Here is a 20,071-nt window from a genome sequence, read left to right as displayed (position 1 = left end):
GTCAATTTTCTTTATATCTGTACTGATCCAATATCAGACCAATGTATCAATGCAACTCTAATGCTTTGCCTTTTAGTCAAAAAAAAGAAAATGTAAATGTCCATTTAAATACTTCACCCTTTCCTAATGTAGATATTTATACAGATAAATTAAACAGTTTGAACCATATTCTTCTTCTCTCCTGCAAGTTAAAGCATAAGTTCTCAAACGTATTCACATGTGGGAGAGATCCATACTTTCATAGTTGGTAGGGTTGGAAGGGACCTGAGCAGTTCAAGTCCAACCCCCTGCCATGGCAGGAAAGAGTACTGGGGTCAAACGACCCCGGCAAGGTGTTCATCTAGCCTCCTCTTAAAGACCTCAAGGGTAGGAGCTAGCACCACTTCTCTTGGAAGTTGGTTTCAGATCCTAGCCACCCTGACAATGAAGTAGTGCCTCCTGATGTCTAGTCTGAATCTACCCTCTGCCAGCTTGTGACCGTTATTTCTAGTCACTCCTGGCAGTGCTCGGGGGAACAGGGACTCCCCCAATGCCTGCTGGTCCCCTCTGACTATTTGTAAACAACAACTAGATCCCCCCTCAGACTCCACAAGAGAAGGCTGAACAGGTTCACATCCCTTAGCCTCTTCTCATAGGGCCTGCCCTGCTGCCCCCAATCATGCAAATGGTCCACCTCTGGACCCTCTCCATGTTGTCCACATCCCTCTTGAAGTGCGGCGCCCAGAACTGGACGCAGCACTCTAACTGCGGCCTTACCAGTGCTGCACAGAGGGGGAGGATCACCTCCTTGGACCTGCTTGAGATGCATATGTGGATGCATGACAAGGTATGGTTGGCCTTCCTGACTGCGTCCCCACACTGCCAGCCCATGTTCATTTTGGCATCAATAATGACTCCAATATCCTTTTCTGCCTCTACACTCACGAGAAGGGAGTTCTCCAGCCTGTAGGTATGCTGCTGGTTCTTCCTCCCCAAGGTGCAGTACCTTGCACTTGTCAGTATTGAAACCCATCCTGTTCTCATCCGCCCACCCCTATTAACCTGTCTAGGTCCGATTGCAGCCTATTCCTCCCTTCTAGTATGCCCATTTCCCCCCACATCTTAGTGTCGTCTGCAAATTTGACCAGGGTGCTTTTTACCCCCTCGTCTAAGTCGCTGATGAAGATGTTGAACAGTGCAGGCCTGAGAACCAAGCCCTGCGGAACCCCACTGCCCACATCCCTCCAGGTTGAATAGGACCCGTCCACCACCACTCTCTGGGTGCGACCCTCCAGCCAGTTAGCAACCCAATTGACTGTGTAGGTGTGGATGCCACAGTCCCCCAGTTTCTTAATGAGAACGGGGTGAGAGACCGTGTCAAAGGCCTTCCAAAAGTCCAGAAAGACTATGTCCACTTCTACCCCTGCATCTAAGGATCTGGTGACCTGGTCATAGAAGGCCACCAGGTTGCTCTGACAGGATCTGCCTCTAATGAACCCGTGTTGGTTGCCCCTAAGCATAATCTCCCCTGCTAGCCCCTCATGGACATGCGCCAAGTCATCGTGCCTCTACTCAAACTTCTCAGTGACACCTGCCACAACTGCTTATGTAGAAAAGTGATGTTACAAAAGTCTTATGTTTAGCAATTTATACAGAAAGAAAAAATGAAAAACCAAAAACTATGGGAGAAATCAACAACAGAGCACCAGCAAAGTGCTCTGCAGGCCAGGGGTCAGCAATGTTTTTGGGCCAAGTGCCCACCCCCGAGGGAAGCCCATGCAATGGGCAAATAACCCCCGCCATGAAGAAAGAGCAAAAATATAACCAGGGATAAACATATTGTAAAGTCATCTGGTGAAGCAATAAGCAATAATACCATTGCATGATAAAGCTATTAGCCCTCAAAAGAATTTCAGTAACTAGAATGTAAGGCAGAAAGCCTTATCTTGTCCTAATTCAGTGTAGGTAATGTGCACATAAGGAGTGGCGCTTCATATAGTGAAATGCAGCCCACTTAATGCTCTAACGAAGTCAAGGCAACCGTGTTCAAGAGGAAGTATTTTCCCATAGCTTGTAAAAAATCCAAATGACAATACAGTTTTAACAAACATAATTCACTGATATTCAAGATTTCATTGGCTCTTCTGATATATTATGTACACCAAGCATAATAAAAGACGTCACCTCTTCGTAAACTCCCACCAAGATCTGTCCGAACCTCTTTTACCCGCGGATGCATTATAGGAGACATTGACATCAGAGGCAGATGTCCTAGCCCACTTCCTCCATTGCTAGGTTCAAAATTATTTGGGAACGTTACCTGAGAAAATAAAAAATGCTAGCATTAGAGATAGCAAAAATCTTTTCCTCCCTATTCATGCTGTGAACTGTAATTTTAAAATATTTTTTACCATAGAACACAAGAATTTAGAACTGGAAGGAACCAGTCAGGTCAAGTCCAAAACACTGTTTTTTTAGCCTTCCTATTTCAGTATTGGATAAACTGTTGCATTCAATTAGTATTCTGCGAAGGCCATGTAAAGGACAACTATATAAAATGACACACATTTTCTCATCATTATTTTCCCTTCAACATACTTCTTCACAAGTTGGGACTTTGTTTTGTGAGGCTTGGAGGGCACTCCACAGTGCAGAATCCTGGGTCCAGGCTAGGCTCTCCAGAATCTGTTCCTCAATGCTGTTGAGGTGCTTTACCATGTCTCTAGAGAGTCCTTCCTCGGACCGAATCAATACTTCAATCACCTATAAAACAACAAAACAGTTTAATCATAATACGCAAAAAGCAAAACTGACACCACTCATCTCTAACTACACTAAAACAGCATTCATTCAAGACCAGCTCAAACCCTTTATTGATTTAAAACTTCAAATTTCCTACAATGCAATCTTTCTACTCCTTTTTCTGAACCCTCTGTTCATCTAACACTCTGTGTGCATTTCTCTCTCCACTAGTTGTAGAAAATTCTCTTCTACAATTGCATTGTCTTGAACGGCTTTCCCATTTCTATTTGCTCTAACTATTCTACATCCAATAGCAAGTTTTCACTTGAAGACTTGACAAAAACCTATTTTTTTCCTATCCATCTTCACTGATCTATATATAATTATATTTTTCATAGGATTTATTACACAGTACTAAAGACATAGGAATTTCCTGCTTTTAGTTAGATTTATGTCTTGTTCTTATTAGTTGCTCCTCCATATTTATAAAACAAGTCTGGGAAAATCCACTTATCCCTAGCAATTTCTTACATGTCATCATGTAACTGTCTAAAAAGGTTTCTTCTGGTGTGATTACAGAAAAGGGTAACACTAATAAGGTTTGTAGCTAACTTTCAAAAGAATAATGTTTCTACCTTATAAAAATAGAATGGTCGGAGGTCAAGAACCTCAATGATCCAAGGAAAAGTACGTGGTGAGCTATATGCAAATAGTACAATCTCCAAACAGCATGCCATTAAGGAATGATGAAAAATATCTTGTTCCAAGAGAACCTAGTAAGAACATAAAAATGAATTCCCTTTTACACTGAGAAAATCACAAGCAAGTATGTTTTCTTATGCCAATGGTGCTCAACCTTTTGGCCCTGTGGGCCAGATAAATGGCCTAGCATCAATTTGCAAGCCAGATCAAGTTCTCCGTGCCAGGATTGGGCCCTGGAGCTCAGCACCACCCCCTCCCTGCTCAGTGCACCAGGGCTGAGCCCAAGAGGGTTTTGAGTTCTGCCTGTCAGCAGCTTGAGGTGCATTTCCCCCCAAACCCATGAACTTATCTCCCTGAAACTTGGCAGGCTTTGTGGCCTCAGCAGGGGCCACCACCCCTGCAGTTTTGACCCCACTGTGGCTCAACATATACACATGAAATGAATTTTACTTTCAAAAATTTGGGGTGCAGTTCCCCCCATATCCCTGCACCAATCTTCCTGAAACTTGGCAGGCTTCATGCTCTCAGCAGAGGCTACCATCCCTGCAAGTTTCATCCAAATCAGACAAAGAACAACAAAATTAGACATATTTCATTGATTCCCCATTATACCCTACGGCCAGATCTCCGAGGCGGCTCCGAAGCTTTTCCGAGCGGTTTGGAAACGCCATACTGCTTCGGAAAGCCTAGCAAAGCCAGCTCTTCGATCCAGACATGCTGCTTCAGACACCAAAGTGTCCAAAGTGTCCTCGCACAGCCCTAGTTCTTAGCTACCTGCATTAAGAGTTGGAATACAGAGGAAACTACAACACAGAAAGCACTGAAATAATACATGAAAGAGAAATGGCATACTGCTCCTGATCTTTTCAGTCAGAACAAGTGCTAACACAGATTGCATAAAGAAGAACAAATCAACAGTATGTCATGAACTTACACAAATGCAGGGTTGATTTTGGGTGTGTAGTGTCATGCATAGCTATTTTCTCAAATTAGATTTACTGATCTAGGATTTGTTTTTGTTTTTTTTAATCTATAGTGAAGATTAAGTTATGTTCAATTTTATCATTTTTACATTTGTCTAAATGGTGCTATTTGATATAAATGTATTTTTGGAATGTTATAGTGCGACTGGAATTAATCATTCAGTGGGATGCTGAATTAAGTTCCTGAAATCACCAGACCTAATGAAAACTATGCATACTGCAAAGAGATTCCGTTTTTCAGAAGGGAAATTAATCTCTGAGAGTTCACAATTGGAATGGCTATGCCTACCAATGAAACAGGGATGTAGGTGGCAGTGTGTATGTGAGGGAGACCTATCCTGAACAACTGCTTTTTTAGATTTTAAAATTCAAACCCCTATTATGGGGGAGTCCTCCTCAGGAGACAAACACCTAGAAAATATATCTCATACAGAGATTTGTATTTTTTATCCCTTGAACCAATAGGAAAAAGTCTCTCTTTCTTGAGAAAGTCATAGCTAAAGAAACTGGATTAGCAACCTATGCCTGAAAAGATGTACGTATTTCTATATTTCTTAAACATAATTGTAAAACAGGAGTGACACCTGCCTGACAGACAGCTGGAAGGAAAAAGTTATGTGAATAATATACACACATTCCTCCAGGAATGAAAAGGAAAATAAGGTTTATGAGCAAAGCTTTGGGAGAAAGTCCTTTGTCTAGGGAGCTCAAGGCCTTGGGTGATCTAGTCCACCAGCTGGCAGAAGATGGGATAACCACCAGTAGTGCAATCTGAGAAGCTGCTTGCAGGAAAACTCTTAACAGTGTAGAGCAGGCTAGTCCACTCAAAATTCTTTTTTTCAGTTTTCTTTACCTTACTGATCGCCTGTGGTACAGGTGATTTTCAGAGCAATTGATAATTTCAGGTTTGGCTCTTTTGCAGAAGGGGCCTATAATTTTTACATATACCAAAGGGAAATTTCTCATAAACTGGGAGCTGCAAGGTCTAGTCTGCAAGCAGGGAGAATTCAGGTTTACTAGGAATAGAAATTGTCCCAGGGGCAAATCTGAGTCTGTCCCATGTTAGATGAGCAGAACAGTGGGAAGAGACAAGGAGCCAAAGGATACCTTGATATATCAAAAGTATAGAAACACATGCTAATTTGTTCCAGGGTACTATAACTGAAGTCATAGGGCTACCTAGGCTACACAAAAGAAGCTTTCAATGGTATAAAGAAGTGGTGGGCAACTCTTTTGGCTGGAGGGCTGCTTAATGCATTTTGGTGAGCTGTCAAGGGCCACATGGGTAGTCCCACCCCTTGATCCCACCTTGAGACGGGAAGTCCTGCTCTAAACCCTGACCTTTTCCATCAGAAGTCCCTCCCCTTGCCCCGGAAGTAGTGGGGGGGGGGGCACGGTTGCCATCTTGAAACTGGAAAAAAAAAACAAATCATATACTAAGCAGTTTGCAGGCTGCAAACAGGGTAAGCAGTTTGCAGGTAACGGATGGGGGCAAGAGGAAGAAGGGAGAGAGAAACTAAGCATCAGATCTTGCCCAGGGAAGGTAAGTGATCCAGCTGCCTGTGCCTTTGTTTTGCTGAGTGTTTGTTCGGTGGGCTGTGTGTGTTTGGAGCATGTGCTCTGAGAAGGTGGGAGCAATTGCTGACTGTTGAGCGATTGCTGCCTGGGCCTGACAGAAGCCCTAACAGGACGACAGAGCCAGTCCAGGCCCAGCAGGGTATAAAAGGAGACTCAAGAGATGACCAGTCAGTTCATAGGTCAGTTCCCCAGCCAGTTTGTGGACCCTCCCCAACTTTTTTGAGGGGCAAGTCTTTCAAGCTTTGTGTGAGGAAGCAGGAAAAAAAGGAACCCTTTGGGGCCAATGAGAAATAAACAGGCCAGTTCCAGGTGAATTTGCTAGGGAAGGTCTGATTGGAAGAACAGTATGAGAGAAGGCAGATTAAGAGGCCCAGGGAAATGGCTAGAGGACGCTGCAGTGCCAGAGCCACTGCCACTGCCTCTGCTTGCACCTGTGATGCTTCTGTCCAGGCAGGACAGCTCACCATCAATGCTTCCACCCAGATCCAGGTTTGACACCTTGGGGGCTGTGGCTTGCAGGTTCCCTCCAGCCATGGCCAGGTTGGGAAATGCCTGCAGTGTGAGCAGTGCCTCCTGGTGGTGCTTCTCGGTGAACAGGCAAGAGAACTACAGGAGGATGTGGTGAGGCTCCGAAGCATCCTCCGCCATGAGGAGTTCATCAGTTTGATGCTGGAGGAGACCTCTGGGACTGTGAAGGAAGTTGTTCATCTGGAGAACGGATATGCAACCCTAGCAGCAGAGAGGGAGGAGCATGTTCCATTCGTGGAGGAAGACAGGCCAGGCCTCACCAAGGTGAGAAGGACTGAGACTACCACCACCAAGAAGCAACAGGTGGTGGTGGTGGTTGGAGACTCCCTTTTGCAGGGGACGAAGGGAGCTATCTGCTGTTATCTTGGGAGGTCTGCTGCTTGCCTGGAGCCCAGATCCAAGATGTCAAGGAAGGACTACTGAGGCTCATCTGGCACTCTGACTCCTACCCCAAGCGGGCACCAATGATACTGCTGGGGGAGACCCTGAGCATATCAAAAGTGACTACAGGGTGCAAGGGTGAGGGGGTCTGAGGCTCAGCGATCCTTCTGGTCAAGGGAAAGGGCCTGGGAAGGAGCAGGTGCATCCTGCAGATCAACACCTAGCTGTGCAGGTGATATCACCAGCAGGGCTTTAGCTTCTTCGACCATGGGATGTTCTTCCAAGAAGAAGGATTGTTGGGAAGAGATGGGATCCACCTGATGAAGAGAGGGAATGGCATCTTTGCAGATAGGCTTGCTAACCTAGTGAGGATAGCTTTAAACTAGGTTTGCTGGGGGATGGAAACCAAAGCCCTGAGGTAAGTAGAGAAGTGAGAGACCTGGAGGAAGAACAAGCAGGAGGGGGCAACAAGGAAGGTGTTCTCCTACTTCCTGAGAAATCAAGGCAATAAACTAGTTACCTCAGGCACCTGTACACAAATGCACAGAACCTGGGAAACAAGGAGGAAAAATTGGAAGTTCTTGCACAGTCACAGAACTATGATGTGATTGGAATAAACAGAGAATTGGTGGGATAACTTGCCTGGCTCGAGTACTGCCATGGATAAGTACAAACTGTTCAGGAAGGACAGGCAGAGGCAGGGAAGAAAAGGAGGAGTTGCACTTTATGTAAAAGAGCTATATGATTGCTCAGAGCTCCAGTATGAAGCTGAAGATAGGCCTGTTGAGAGTCTTTGGGTCAGAGGGAAAAGCAACAAGGATGATGTAGTGGTGGAGGTCTGCTATAGACCAGAGACCAGGAGGAAGAGGGCTCTTTCTTCAAACAGCTAGTGGAAGTTTCCCAGTCACAGGACCTAGTTTTTATAGGGAATTTCAATTACCCTGACGTCTGCTGGGAGGGCAATACACAAGTGCAATGGCAATTCAGGAAGTTTTTGGAGTACTGGGGACAACTTCCTGGCCATTAGGGGCCATGATCTTGACCTGGTGCTCACAAACAGGGATGAATTAGTGGGGAATGTAGTACTGGATGGCAACTGAGGCATCAGTGACCATGAGATGACTGAGTTCAGGATCCTGAGGAAAGGAAAGATGGAGAGCAACAGACTTCAGAAAAGCAGACTTCGATTCACTCAGGGAACTCATGGGCAGGATGAAGGGGAAAGGAGTCCAGGAGAGCTGGCTATACTTCAAAGAAGCCTTACTGAGAATGCAGGAACAAACCATCCTGATGTACAGGAAGACTAGCAAATATGGCAGAAGACCAACTGGGCTTAGCAGGGAACTCTTCAGTGAACTAAATCATAAAAAGGATGCTTATAAGTGGAAACTTGAACAAATAACTAGGGAAGAATATAATAGCATTGCTCAGGCATGCAGGGATGAAGTCAAGAAGGCCAAAGGGCAACTGGAGTTCAAGAGTGGGTGTGAGTGTGTGGTGAGTGTGCATATGGAGAGGTGTGGGTATGGCAGGGGTGGAAAGGTAGGAGTGTGCGTAGGGCCTGTGGTAGGGTGCGGGAGTCTGTGTGGATATGGCAGATAGTGTGGAAGTGTGTGTATGTGGGGTTATGATGGGGGGTGTGGGTATGTGTGTGGGGGCTGTGGTAGGATGTGGGTGTGTGTTGGGGGTATGGTGGGAGGTGGGAAGCCAGCCCCGCCCATCCCATCCTGGCTGCAGCTTGTAGTTCCCAGCTGCAAGGCCGGGATCCATACAGCACGGCAGGGGGCCAGCCTGTCTTGATACAACGTGGTTCCGGCTATTAGGCTGGGGACTGCACAGCATGGCATGGAGCCAGCCTACCACAGCTGTGGCACAGAGTTCCTGACAGCAAGGCTGGGACCTACATAGAATGGCATGGGGCCAGCCTGGCCCGGAGCTTCCCCTCCGTGCTGCACCATGCAGGTCCTGGCCTTTCAGCAGGGAACTGTGCACCGCAGCCAGGACAAGCCAAGTTGGGTTGGCTCAGCACCACACTGTACGGGTCCGAGCCTTGCAGCTGCAAACTGTGCAGCACAGCACGGAGCCAGCCCGGCCCTTCCTGTCCTGTCCTGTCCCATCCCAGCAGCATGTGGTTCCCCAGTGCAAGGCAGGGATACAGGCGGCACGACAAGGAGCCAGGCTGGCCCAGCTTGTCCTGGCTGTGGCTTGGGGACTTGCAAGACCAGGACCTGCATGGCGCAGCATGGAGCGGCCAGAACAGGCTGGCCCCATGCCGTTTTGCATGGGTCCCAGCATTGCAGCTGGGAACCATGCAGCACAGTTGGGACAGGATGGGCTGGGCTGGCTCAGTGCCGTGCAGCCCCTGGCCTTGCAGCCAGAACCATGTCGTGCCAAACTGGCCCCATGCTGCACCACATGGGTCCTAGTCTTGCAGCTAAGAATTGCGTGCTGCAGCCAGGACAAGACAGGCAGGGCTGCTCCCCACCTCCCACTATACTCCCAACAGACACCCACACCCTCCCACTGTCCCCACACACACTCCCACCCCCCCAGTAAACCCTCACACACAGTTAGCAGCACCTGCCCTCCCTCCCTGCCCCCCCATCCACACCTAAATTTCAACTTTCAGATGAGGGAGGGCTTCAGAACAGCCACAGGGTTCCTAGGGCAGATGCCTCCGCTAGCCAGAAGCTTCCGGGGCGTGGGAGTGGAGTGGGGCAGGGCAGGTCAGGTCAGGTCAGGTTGGGGTTGGGTTAGCTGCGTTGCAACCAGAGCCCAAGCTGCTTAGTGTTGCAGCCAGCGACTAATGCCACTGGAGTCTTGTCAGCTTTCAGACAGGTAGCCACTGGCAGGTAATAATTGTCTAAATTTTAGAGGGGCCCCACAGGCCAGACAGAATAGCCTGGCATGCCAGATCCAACCCACAGGCTGTATTTTGCTTGCCCCTGGTATAAAGCATTGATTGTGGTAGGGTATATATTTATTCCCTAGAAGGGCAGTTATTTGTTTTTGCTTGTTTGCACTATTTCCTAATTTCAAGGAAGACTTCAGATGGTAATGACTGCTTTTCTAATTATAAAGCAAGTATAGGGGAAGCAGATCAATAGTGCCCATGACAGTCATATTGCTTTGATGCTAAGAGTAAAAAGGGAAAGAGCTTACTCATTGGAAGTCAAAAAAATAGAACAGAGCATGCACTGACTGCAGAATTTCACAACATTTTTTGAAGGACAAAATAAAGAAACATATAAATTATTTAGCAGCCATTTAGGCACACTACACATATCAGAGAATAATTATGAAAGAAGGGGACACTGATAATAAATTAGACCAGGGATTAACAACTTACGGCCTAGGGAGCAATTTTATCTGGCACATGGCACCTGGATATTGGCATTACTCTGGTGACAGGCAGCTTGAGCAATGATGGAGGGGTTGGGGTGGGGAATGGAATTCACACACATGGTGGCAGCCAGTCAGCAAGGAAAAATGGCAGCGGCAGCAGTGTTATTTTGGCCTACCAGCCCCTAAAGGTCACTGACCTCTGAATTAGACTAAGGAACCAATTCTGCCTATGGGCTGAATAAAATGTGAGCTGTGTAGATTAAAGCAAAAAAAAAAATTGAAAGCAGTCTCACACAGATAGATGATTAAATAAATAAATAAATAAATAAATAAAAGAACTATTTTCCATCCCGGTTATTTACTTACGGTCATGTCCTTCCCATGCAGTCTTTGTGTTTCTTGCACCATTATAGTCTCCAGAATTTTATAATATAAGATTTCTGCCAGTTTTAGTCTGTTTACAGCAAAATCTGCAATTTAAACCAAACATGGCTGAATAGCAAGAAAATACCTGATGTATTCTTAACCAGTAAGTAATCTTAAAAACACTGCATTGATTTTGCTACCTTTAACAAGGCAACTAGTTATTTATGAGACTAAATATCTTTAGAAAGACAATTTTAGTTTTTATCACTGAACTTTAGACCACAGACCTTATAAAATGTGTCTTAACAGGGGTTATGATGAAAAGGCCTTTAGTCTTCTTTGAGGTTAGGAATGATGTATGGATAAAAGATATCAGAAAATGTTAAAAACGGATGAAATTTTGTCTTAAAAAAATTAATCAGCCCCGACTGGTCAATGATGAACTAAGGGTAAGTTTCATACATTTCTATAAAATAAATTGCCCCTCCACTGAAAATTTCACCTAGGCAGCCATTACTCAATATTTGAAAAATACGATTAATCTTTTTTTCATAAATACGCCAGCTTTGACAAGCTAGGGATTTTTGTGATATCTTTTACTGGACCAACTGTATAGTTGGGTTGGTTCAATGAATGATATCACAAAAATAGTTTCCCACCACCCTAATACATTTCCTGAACCATCATGGTTACACCACCACCCCAACTTTACTCTAGCTTGGATAGACAGACTGTGCATTTCAACTGTTTTTGTTTTAGTATTTTGAAACATTTCATCCATTTCACATACTCTTACCTATATGAGGCCCAGGATGGTCATCTGTTGACATAGTATAGCTCTGACAGAAAGCCTCACCTATTTCTTTTACTCTATTTACAATACTTTCCATAGGGTTACGCACGCAAGACCTATAGAAGAACAAAGAGAAAAAGAAAAACTCTTTATTTGCATATTATAGATTGGAAAAATTCATTTAACCAAGTTTTTTTTTGATAGACAATGTTCTGTACTTTCATCCATCTTTAAAAAAAGATAACCAAACAAGTTTTACAAGCTAATCAGAAAAAAAGACAGTCTGTGGATTCAACTGTTCTTACAAATCATATTTTGACTTGCTATCTGGCCTTACTTCACTCCATTCTGCACAGCGTTCTTGTGGTAATTACTAACCTGTTGTATAGAAAAGATGAACATACGTTCTGAACTAAGAATCAGTATTTTTAAAGCGTATATAAAGGGGCTTGGAATTTTGATCTGATTAACTAACTTCATTATTTTTGTATGCAAGAAGCACTATACAAAGACCACACACTCACACAATAGAGTTTGTTCTCCAAAAAATTACCAGTTCCCCCATTTTAGGAGAGGCAAGGATTTTTTGGGGTAACCTATTTTATTGGACCAACTGCATGATTGGGATTAAAGTTAAATAAGCTTTTGAATGCAAGGCATTCTTCATCAGGTTTTTTTGTTTGCTTGTTTTTATAAATGGGTAGAAATAGGACTGGCCTTTTAATTTGTAAATACTGAATACCTGACCTTTGTTTTCATATTACTTTAATAGAATTTATATTGCTACACAAAACTCAAGAGCATCTGCACAAAGAGGTTGGGGGAAGTGTTTTATTTTTTTAAACATATTTTTAATTGCATCTCTCAGCTACATACTGAGTGCATCTACTTGTGCAATTAATGTGCAGAAAGCTTGCTGCACAGTAAAATACTACTTAGTAAGTTTTCCCCAGCAGGGCATCTACGTGTGCTCCCATTGGGAGCAAATTTGCTCCCAAAGGGAGCAGTTCAGTGCAAGGCTACTCCAGCTTGGCTGTGCGCCCATACAGCAGCTAGACGGAGTTCCAGGCTCCCCCAGGTGTCAGCCCTGGGCTGGCAGGGGGCACCAGAGTCAGGCACTTGTCTCTGGGGAGTGAGGGAAGTTGTCTTGCCTCCAGAGCAGCTGCTTCCCAGCCTCATGCCCCCAAATGATTGGGCATGGGGCTGGGAGTCAGGAACTGCAGGAGGGCACATTTTCCTAGCCCCCTGCCCCAATCTGCCCATCAGGGCACAGGGCTGGGAAGCAGCTGCCTGGGGAAGGGACAGTTTTCTCACCCTCTGCTTTCTTGGCTGACTGGGAGCAATTTGCTCCCAATCAGCAGTCTACACATGCACTACTGTGCAGTAGTTACTGTAGGGGTTAATCTACTTACAGGCATTTACAGGGACTGGCAAACCCACAGTAGACTAATGTACTGTGTAGTAAAATTACGCGCACATGTAGACAGTGACGCTTTACTGTGAAATAGATTCATCTGCTGTACAATAAAGCATCTTGTGTAGACACACCCATTTAGAACCACAAGGGAATGAGGAAGGACAGGAGAAGCCTATTAAACAATAAAGGAAGAAACAGAATAAAAAATTGGAACAGTCTAGGCATACTAACTTCACATCTCTAATATCCACATAATATTAACAAGAATTACATGGTAATCCTTTAGTCCTTTTAGCGGACCAAAATAAAATGAGAATGTTCCTGTACAGCGCCAGTGTGTATAGCCCATGGGCTGGATCTAGCCCACAGATGTGTCATCCAGCTCCTAGGGCTCCTCTGGGGTCTGACATCTGGCAGGCAGGCAGTGAAAGCAATAATTGCCACAGCTCCTCCAAAGCAGTTCGTATAGATAGAAAATAAACTTCATTTATGCACAGAGGGAGTTGAGGATGAAAGTCTGGTCCCTCTGGGTCCATGCAAGTGTCTCTGTGAGTTGCTTTTTGTTGTAAGGATCAGTCAGGATTACTTCCCTGTTGGTGTCAGATGGCACACAGGGAGGTTTTAGAAATCTTTCTTGTTGCTCAGCAGTGAAGTTTAAACAAAATAAAACAAAACTAACGAAAGTTTTAGGGTAACACAGATTGGTGCAGAAATATATAAAGAACAGGATGCAGAGCACCCTGGATTGCCTGGTGAACTACATATGACAAATTATGCAAGCAATAAGCTAGAAACAAGATACAAGTATGAGTTAATACTGGCTGTGGTGAAACACGTATAAAGGAATCAAGAATGCAGACTGAAAAACTATTCCAAGAAGTTATAACTCATAAAACAACTTGGGGGTTCCCGCAGATACTCAGTGTGATACTTATGACCAATGGGGCTAATGTGATCCAGAGAGTATAAGCAGGGAAATCTCCAGCAGGACTAGTAAAGTTATAATAGTTCTATATTTTGTACTAAAAAAAATTCTGCTGGTGTACTTTACCCAGCTCTGGTGACCACAATTTAAGCAGAATGTTCAAAACGCTGGAGATGTTCAAGGAGAGCCATAAGAATAATTAAAGAATTAAAAAAGATTCTAGGATATAAAAGAAAGGAAGACTTGGTCACAGTCTAAGTACCTACAAGGGAAACAAATCTGTGCAGTCTAGCAAAGTTATAGTTTCCTTGGTAGGAAATTTCTATCAACCTAGGTTTTAAGAGATCAAAATTTGCTTACAATAATTACATTTATTTTTTCCTTTCAATTTACACTAAATGAAAGGAAGATGGATGTTATGATTAGATGAAGAGTCAAGAATATGACCCATTAGATCACCAAAAGAGATTGGATGTTTAAGCCATGTCATTTTCCAGAGAAACACATCAATTAAGAAATAAAAGGTTTACTTTCTTACAAATAAGGTCTTTAAATGACAACACCGCAAAGGTTAATGTCTTTGCACCAGCTACCTCCATAAAAACCTCTCTCAAGCAGAAAGAAACAGAGCAAGAATGTAGTAGCCTAACAAAACCAAGTATGGAGAGAGAGAGACCACATGTAGCTGTGGAGACAGGGGTTATACAATGTGCTTACTCAAATACAGCTATAAGTTGTTCACTAGGAGTGTTTTTCAACCCAGCCACAATGCTCTGTAACCGGCTCACACTTTGTGTCGCTGAAGCAACAGGAGTGGTAACCACTTCCTTCTCTCCCAGGTATCTTCTTCCAGTTAGTGGAGTAGAAGGTGCAAATGATCTTTTCTGTCAGATGGAAGATAGAATTGGTTAGGAATCAACAACTCTTCTGTCCAAAAATGTTTTGGACCTTGATAAACTGCAAAATCACTTAAACTCCTATATTCATCATGAATTACAAAGAATATACCACCACTATCACTAATTACATTGTCCAATATGAGGCCACAACAGAGGCTGAGATTTAGAAACAAGTATGTTATAGAACACCGACTTGAAAATATTATAAACTAGGGATGTAAACTGCATTTAAAATATTTGTTTATCCTCCTCTAATTACATTGGTTGAACTATTAACCAGTAACATAGTAGCTCAGGCACAGCTGCTGCTCCTGGGGACTTTGACTGGAGGGAGTGGAGGAGGAGGCAAGCCCAAACAAACATCATAGCCCATGTGAAGCCCTGTGCTGGGTGGGAGAGAGCAATTGTAAACAGCAGCTAATTGCTTAATTCAAGGGTTTTCAACCTTTTTGAAGGAGTGTACCCCTTCTGGTGGGTACTCCACCTGGACTGTACCCTGTGGATGAGCAGGGGAGGGGGGTCCCCAGCAGCCAGCTGACAAGCAGGGGAGATGTCCCCCAGTGGCCAGCCAATGAGACAGCAGTGGAAAGTGGGCTGCAGCCATGGCGGCTTGCTTCCCAAGTACCCCCACTTCTTCACACCACTGCTGTGTATCCCCTGGGGCCTTCCCAAGTACCCCCAGTTGACACCCCCTGGCTTAACTGATGAGTCATTAGGCTACTTGCTATTTTCCTCCTAGGCGGGGGTGGGCAAAATATGGCCCACTGGTCAGAACAGCCCACCAACTGATTTGATCCAACCCACAGGTGGGCACCAACTCACTGGATCTGGCCCATGGGCAGCTGGCAGCTCCAGCTGCTGCGTGGTACTGGATGGGCTGGTGGGACTGCTTATGCCCAGCAGCATCAGGCATCAGCCCAGGTAGGGTTTCTGTAACAGACAGTGGGCAGTAGTGTCAGCTGTGGATGCCATGGGCAGGTTCAGGCACCTGGATGCAGAACCTGACAAAGGCATCCATAGCTGCAAGAGCGACGCGTAGGGGGGTGCATGCGGGTGCACTTGCATGCCCTGCACGTCCCCTACAAAAAGGTACTGCTGACACAGTCAGTGGTGCCTGTGAGCAGCCTCCACTCGCCATCCCGCAGTGTCTGCAGGTGGTCCACAATCCCTGCTGATGCTGCCAACGGTGACTGCAGGAGGTGCCTGCTTACTGCTGCTGGGCTCCCACTACTGTGCCCCCCCAGCCGCCGGGGCACAAGTCATTCATGCATACCTGACACCACCAACCTCCTGGTGCAGTGGTAGCTCCCACCTGAAGCCCTGACCTGGAATCTACCAACTGTGTCACCCGTGGACCCAGGCAGGAGCTGCTGCCATGCTGGACAGGCAGCAGCATTTCTCTCTCTCTCTCCCTTTATCCCTCCCTCTAGAATGCAGCCGAAGTGGTTGCTATCGCTGCCTGACTGCGGCAGCAGAGGCTCCTCCCCGAGTCCACAGCTGAGCGATGGGATGCCTGGCAAACTACCAGTTCAGGAAAGATAGGAGAGGAGAGGAGAGAGACAGTGATGTATGTGGCCCTCAACAGGTCTCCAAAACTCGTAAGTGGCCCTCCAGCCAAAATAATTTCCCAGCCTGCTCTAAAGGGTCACCAGAGAAGGATCCCCAGCTGTATCTAAGCTAACAGCTATAGAAATGGCAAGGAAGCTGCAACTATACCAGCTGAGGATTCCCTTATCCAGGAGATACTCTCTAATGGGACTAGGATGACTGTTCTAAAGATGCTTTGTGCCAAAGAAGTGACAAAAAAATGGCTGGAACATAGCCTGGGATGTAATCTTTTATTTTACTGCCCACTTCCAGAGTTTAGGCTATGAATAATGTAAGAAACTATTAATATGGGTAATTAAAAAACTGGCTACATTTTGGAACTGATGAGAGCAGATTGGGCATAGCGTTTCAAGTCAGGTATATACACAATGGAAAACATAACAGTCTGCAGTGTACTATGAAACCTGGGATCCAAAACTGGCAAAGAAAATCCATCACACTATATAAACTTCTCACTTAAAGCTAAACATAAACAAGTCTGATGTTGTATTAGAGAATTTTTTTGTAAAACTGATCCATATTAATGCTAGTATTTAGTAACAGCTATTTTTCTGGTTATGATAACCTCATTCCTGAAACTTCATAAACAATAACCCAGTAACATTTGTTTCTTACAACCAATTTATCATCCTTTCACAGATAGCCAATTCTAATTTAAAAAGGAAATTAAGGAGGGGAAATACCTGTATAATTAGAAGTTAACAGAATTTTTAAAAATACAGTTAATCTTTCAATGATTTATCTTTCACAGTTGATTCAGCATGACCAGTGAAAATAGAATAGTCAGGATTACTGGTTTGAGTACATCTTGATTTCTTTTTTCACCCAAACTTCACCATCTCTCCCCAGAAAAGTATGATGGGATTTCCTGAGCCCGAAGGAGAAGGTATTTTTTTTCCTTTGTTTTAAAAGTAAATTAAAACATTTTAAGATTTTACAGCAAAGGTTTTGCATGTAAACCACTTCTGATTTTTTTCTGTCCAAAGCCTAAGTATATTGTTTCACAGAGTTAAGTGCTCTATGATAGTGACACCTCTATTCTCAAGCTAGTTAAAATAGAATAATTTAACGACTAGACAGGAGGAGAGAGACTACCAACTTTGATAAGTAGTATATGTGTATGCAGAATTCTATGTACATAAATTCTCTGAACTTGTTATTCACAAAAGACACAACAGCTTGTTCAAAAACACCAACATTTTTGAATCTGCTGGTACCCTGTATGTGATTAGGAGAATAAACAATGATAAATGACACACTAATTGAAGTGAAATCAACAAGTGATATTACCTTTTCAAAATGCTGCTGAAAATGACATTCCACACGAACTCCTGTTGTTTTGCCCACTGAAATGTCAGCAGGAAACTTCTGAACTGTTCCAATTTCCTCTTCAGCATCTGCTCCTAAGAAAACCCTCTCATCAAAGTCACCCACTGTTAAAACATACTCTTCATACTCTTTATTCAATGCTTTGCTGGAAAAGAAACCACATTTTATTATATCAAGTGAAACTAATAGAAACTGACTTAGACTTTCTGAACTCACTGAGATTTTACACTAGAAATCATTCACGATACCAGAGTAATGGTGTAACAGTAGCATGCACTAGAGCAATTATGGATAGTCAGGTTTTTGTAGCGAATTCAGTAACTAGAATGAAAAGAATTACTATTTCTTTAAGTGGATCCCAGTACCACGTATTTTATTATTGCAGGCCTTTTTTATGAAGTCATCTACCTAGTGATAATATAATCTGGGCTCTTAATTTAATTATAAAACTCCAGGATTTTAAAAGCTATCCTCTGTGGAAAACAATATGAGGGTTTTTGGGGTTTTTTTTGTTTCTTCTTATAAGAGAATGGGGGCAGGAAAATAACCTAAAGTATCTAAACCACAGAAATAAAGGTACACTCTCAACTTAAAATCTAGATAGTTCGAAAACATTTTAAAGTAGTTTCAGAAACAACTGTACTTGGCTCACACCAAACGTCCCTACTGTTTTTGTGGTTTTGAAATTACATTTCTTTTTCTCTTTTGTGTTCTTTTTTCCTTATTGCTGTATTCAAGAATTCACAGTTAACAGGAGAGATAAACGCATATAACTGTGGTCAGATGTACAAAATAAACAGACAGATCTTAGCTATAATGCTAAGTCAGGGGTGGGTAATAATTTGGGCCTGAGAGCCACGTAGGGAGTTTTGATCAGCTGTTGCAGGCCAGGTAACCTTCCCACCCCACACCTCCACAACCTACCAAAACTCCCTGTGGGGTTGTGGGTGGGAGGGAGCAGTGCTTAGGAGAGGCTGGGATTACATGCCTGTGTCCTCTGGGGGGAGAGAGAGAGAGAGCATGCGTGCGCATACCTGCAGGGAGTGGGGGGCAGAGGGCAAAGGGGGTGTGCAGCAGAGCCCCTGGGGTAGTGCAGTCAATGCTGCCCCTGCGTAACTCTGCATGGGGATGAGCTCTACCCGCTCACACTAGGGTAGCCTGCACCACACTCCTGCAGATGCTGCTCTGCACCCCCAGTCTCCAGTTCCAGTTTCTGGAACCAGAGTCCCACATGCCTGCCAGCAGTATGATGCCATGCAGCAGGAACGAGAGGAGGAGCAAAGCAGAACCTGGCTGGCTGCAGCCGCCCTGGAAACAGTCAGCACACAGGGATCCAGCTCCTGTGAAAGCAGCTAGGAGCTGAAGCCAGAGCCCTGGCACTAGGGCAGGAGTCACCTGGCTGAAGCTGCTCTCCCACTTGCCTGAAACTGTGTGGTGCAGCACAGGGTGATCCAGCAGGGGCAAGAGCAGCTCCCAGTAGGCTGTTCCAGGTTCAGCTGAAGCAAGCTGTAGCGGGCCAGTAGGGGGCGCTCCTGCATCGAGCCGCCCACCTCCCTGCGCCCGACCACCTTCCAGACTCCGAATGCCTTCCTAGAGGCGCCTTATGCTTGGCCGACCCCTCTCCCGGAGCACACTCGCTAGTCTGGGGGTAACGTAGCTGCCACCACCCCGAGAAGGGAGTCTCGGCCCTGTGTCCTCGGGGAAACACAGGCCTAATAGTCCGACGGGTACTTGACCCGGTACAGGCACTTGGGGCACTTCCCCAAGTCAAGGGGCAAGAAGTAAAGTCTCCCTTAGTCCGCAGACCTAAGGGGTCTCTTAGGCATAATTTAGACCCACCCCTCAATAAGTCTCCCACACCAGTCAAAAAGGAGAACTTCATTGATTACAAGGGGTAGGGGAAACTAGGGTACAGGATTGAGCAATATCTTAGAAATCCTAAAGAGCAAACAGTCTGGCTGAGGTAGCCTTTTTGATTATGCATCTGTGTTACTGTCAGCTAATCTAATCCAATTGACCAGCTTACTCACAAGCATCTTCCAGAGTTCTCCAGTTTCCCTTCTGGAGTCTTGGGGTGAGAGAGAGAGCTAGGTCCAGATGCCCTGCTTTGCTGCTGCTTCACATCATGGCCGAAGAGAGCGAGCCTCCTCCCCCCACCAACCTATATAGCTAGCCCCTGTGACCTCATTCACCTGGTCCAGTGGAAGTCAGCCCCAGTTGGCTGTCAGCCAACCAATTTGAAATACATCACCTGTTACCAGGCAGATTCCAGCTCCCCAGGTAGAAACCCCCCACCCAGGTAATTGATGCAAGTCACGTAGGCAGAGGGAACAGGTTTCCCCCCTCCCTCAGGAATGCAGCCAGCTCAGGTTACCTAAATAGACAGGCCGAGCACCGCTCCCCTGTGTGCTGGGCCCATCCTAATCAAATGGTTGCAGCTCAGAGATTTTAGTCACAGTGTCACAGGGCAGAGATTTTGGGGAGAAACAAGGTGGC

The 20,071-nt window shown here is 45.0% G+C and overlaps 1 protein-coding gene across 6 annotated transcripts in view; it reads right to left on the bottom strand.

Annotated features, from left to right (window-relative positions):
• RBL1 (RB transcriptional corepressor like 1) overlaps positions 1-20,071 on the bottom strand; it is an 83,943-nt gene that overhangs the window by 38,242 nt on the left and 25,630 nt on the right. For all 6 annotated transcript variants that reach the window (XR_016444380.1, XM_090064174.1, XM_090064172.1 and 3 more), the window contains 7 exons: positions 17,537-17,720; positions 14,457-14,623; positions 11,401-11,513; positions 10,605-10,708; positions 3,357-3,494; positions 2,578-2,742; positions 2,164-2,299 (listed from right to left, as the gene is read on the bottom strand). Coding sequence is in view for 5 of the 6 variants with exons in the window: in XM_090064174.1 (XP_089920300.1) it covers positions 2,164-2,299; positions 2,578-2,742; positions 3,357-3,494; positions 10,605-10,708; positions 11,401-11,513; positions 14,457-14,623; positions 17,537-17,720 (1,007 nt within the window). In the remaining variant the exon portion in view is untranslated. The remainder of the gene's footprint in view (positions 1-2,163; positions 2,300-2,577; positions 2,743-3,356; positions 3,495-10,604; positions 10,709-11,400; positions 11,514-14,456; positions 14,624-17,536; positions 17,721-20,071) is intronic.

The sequence above is a fragment of the Crocodylus siamensis genome, chromosome 10 (assembly GCF_052110815.1).
Source record: "Crocodylus siamensis isolate JL-2025a chromosome 10, ASM5211081v1, whole genome shotgun sequence".
Lineage (NCBI taxonomy): Eukaryota > Metazoa > Chordata > Crocodylia > Crocodylidae > Crocodylus > Crocodylus siamensis.
The sequence above is the reverse complement of the archived record's forward strand: the minus strand, read 5'-3'. Positions and strand labels throughout refer to the sequence as shown.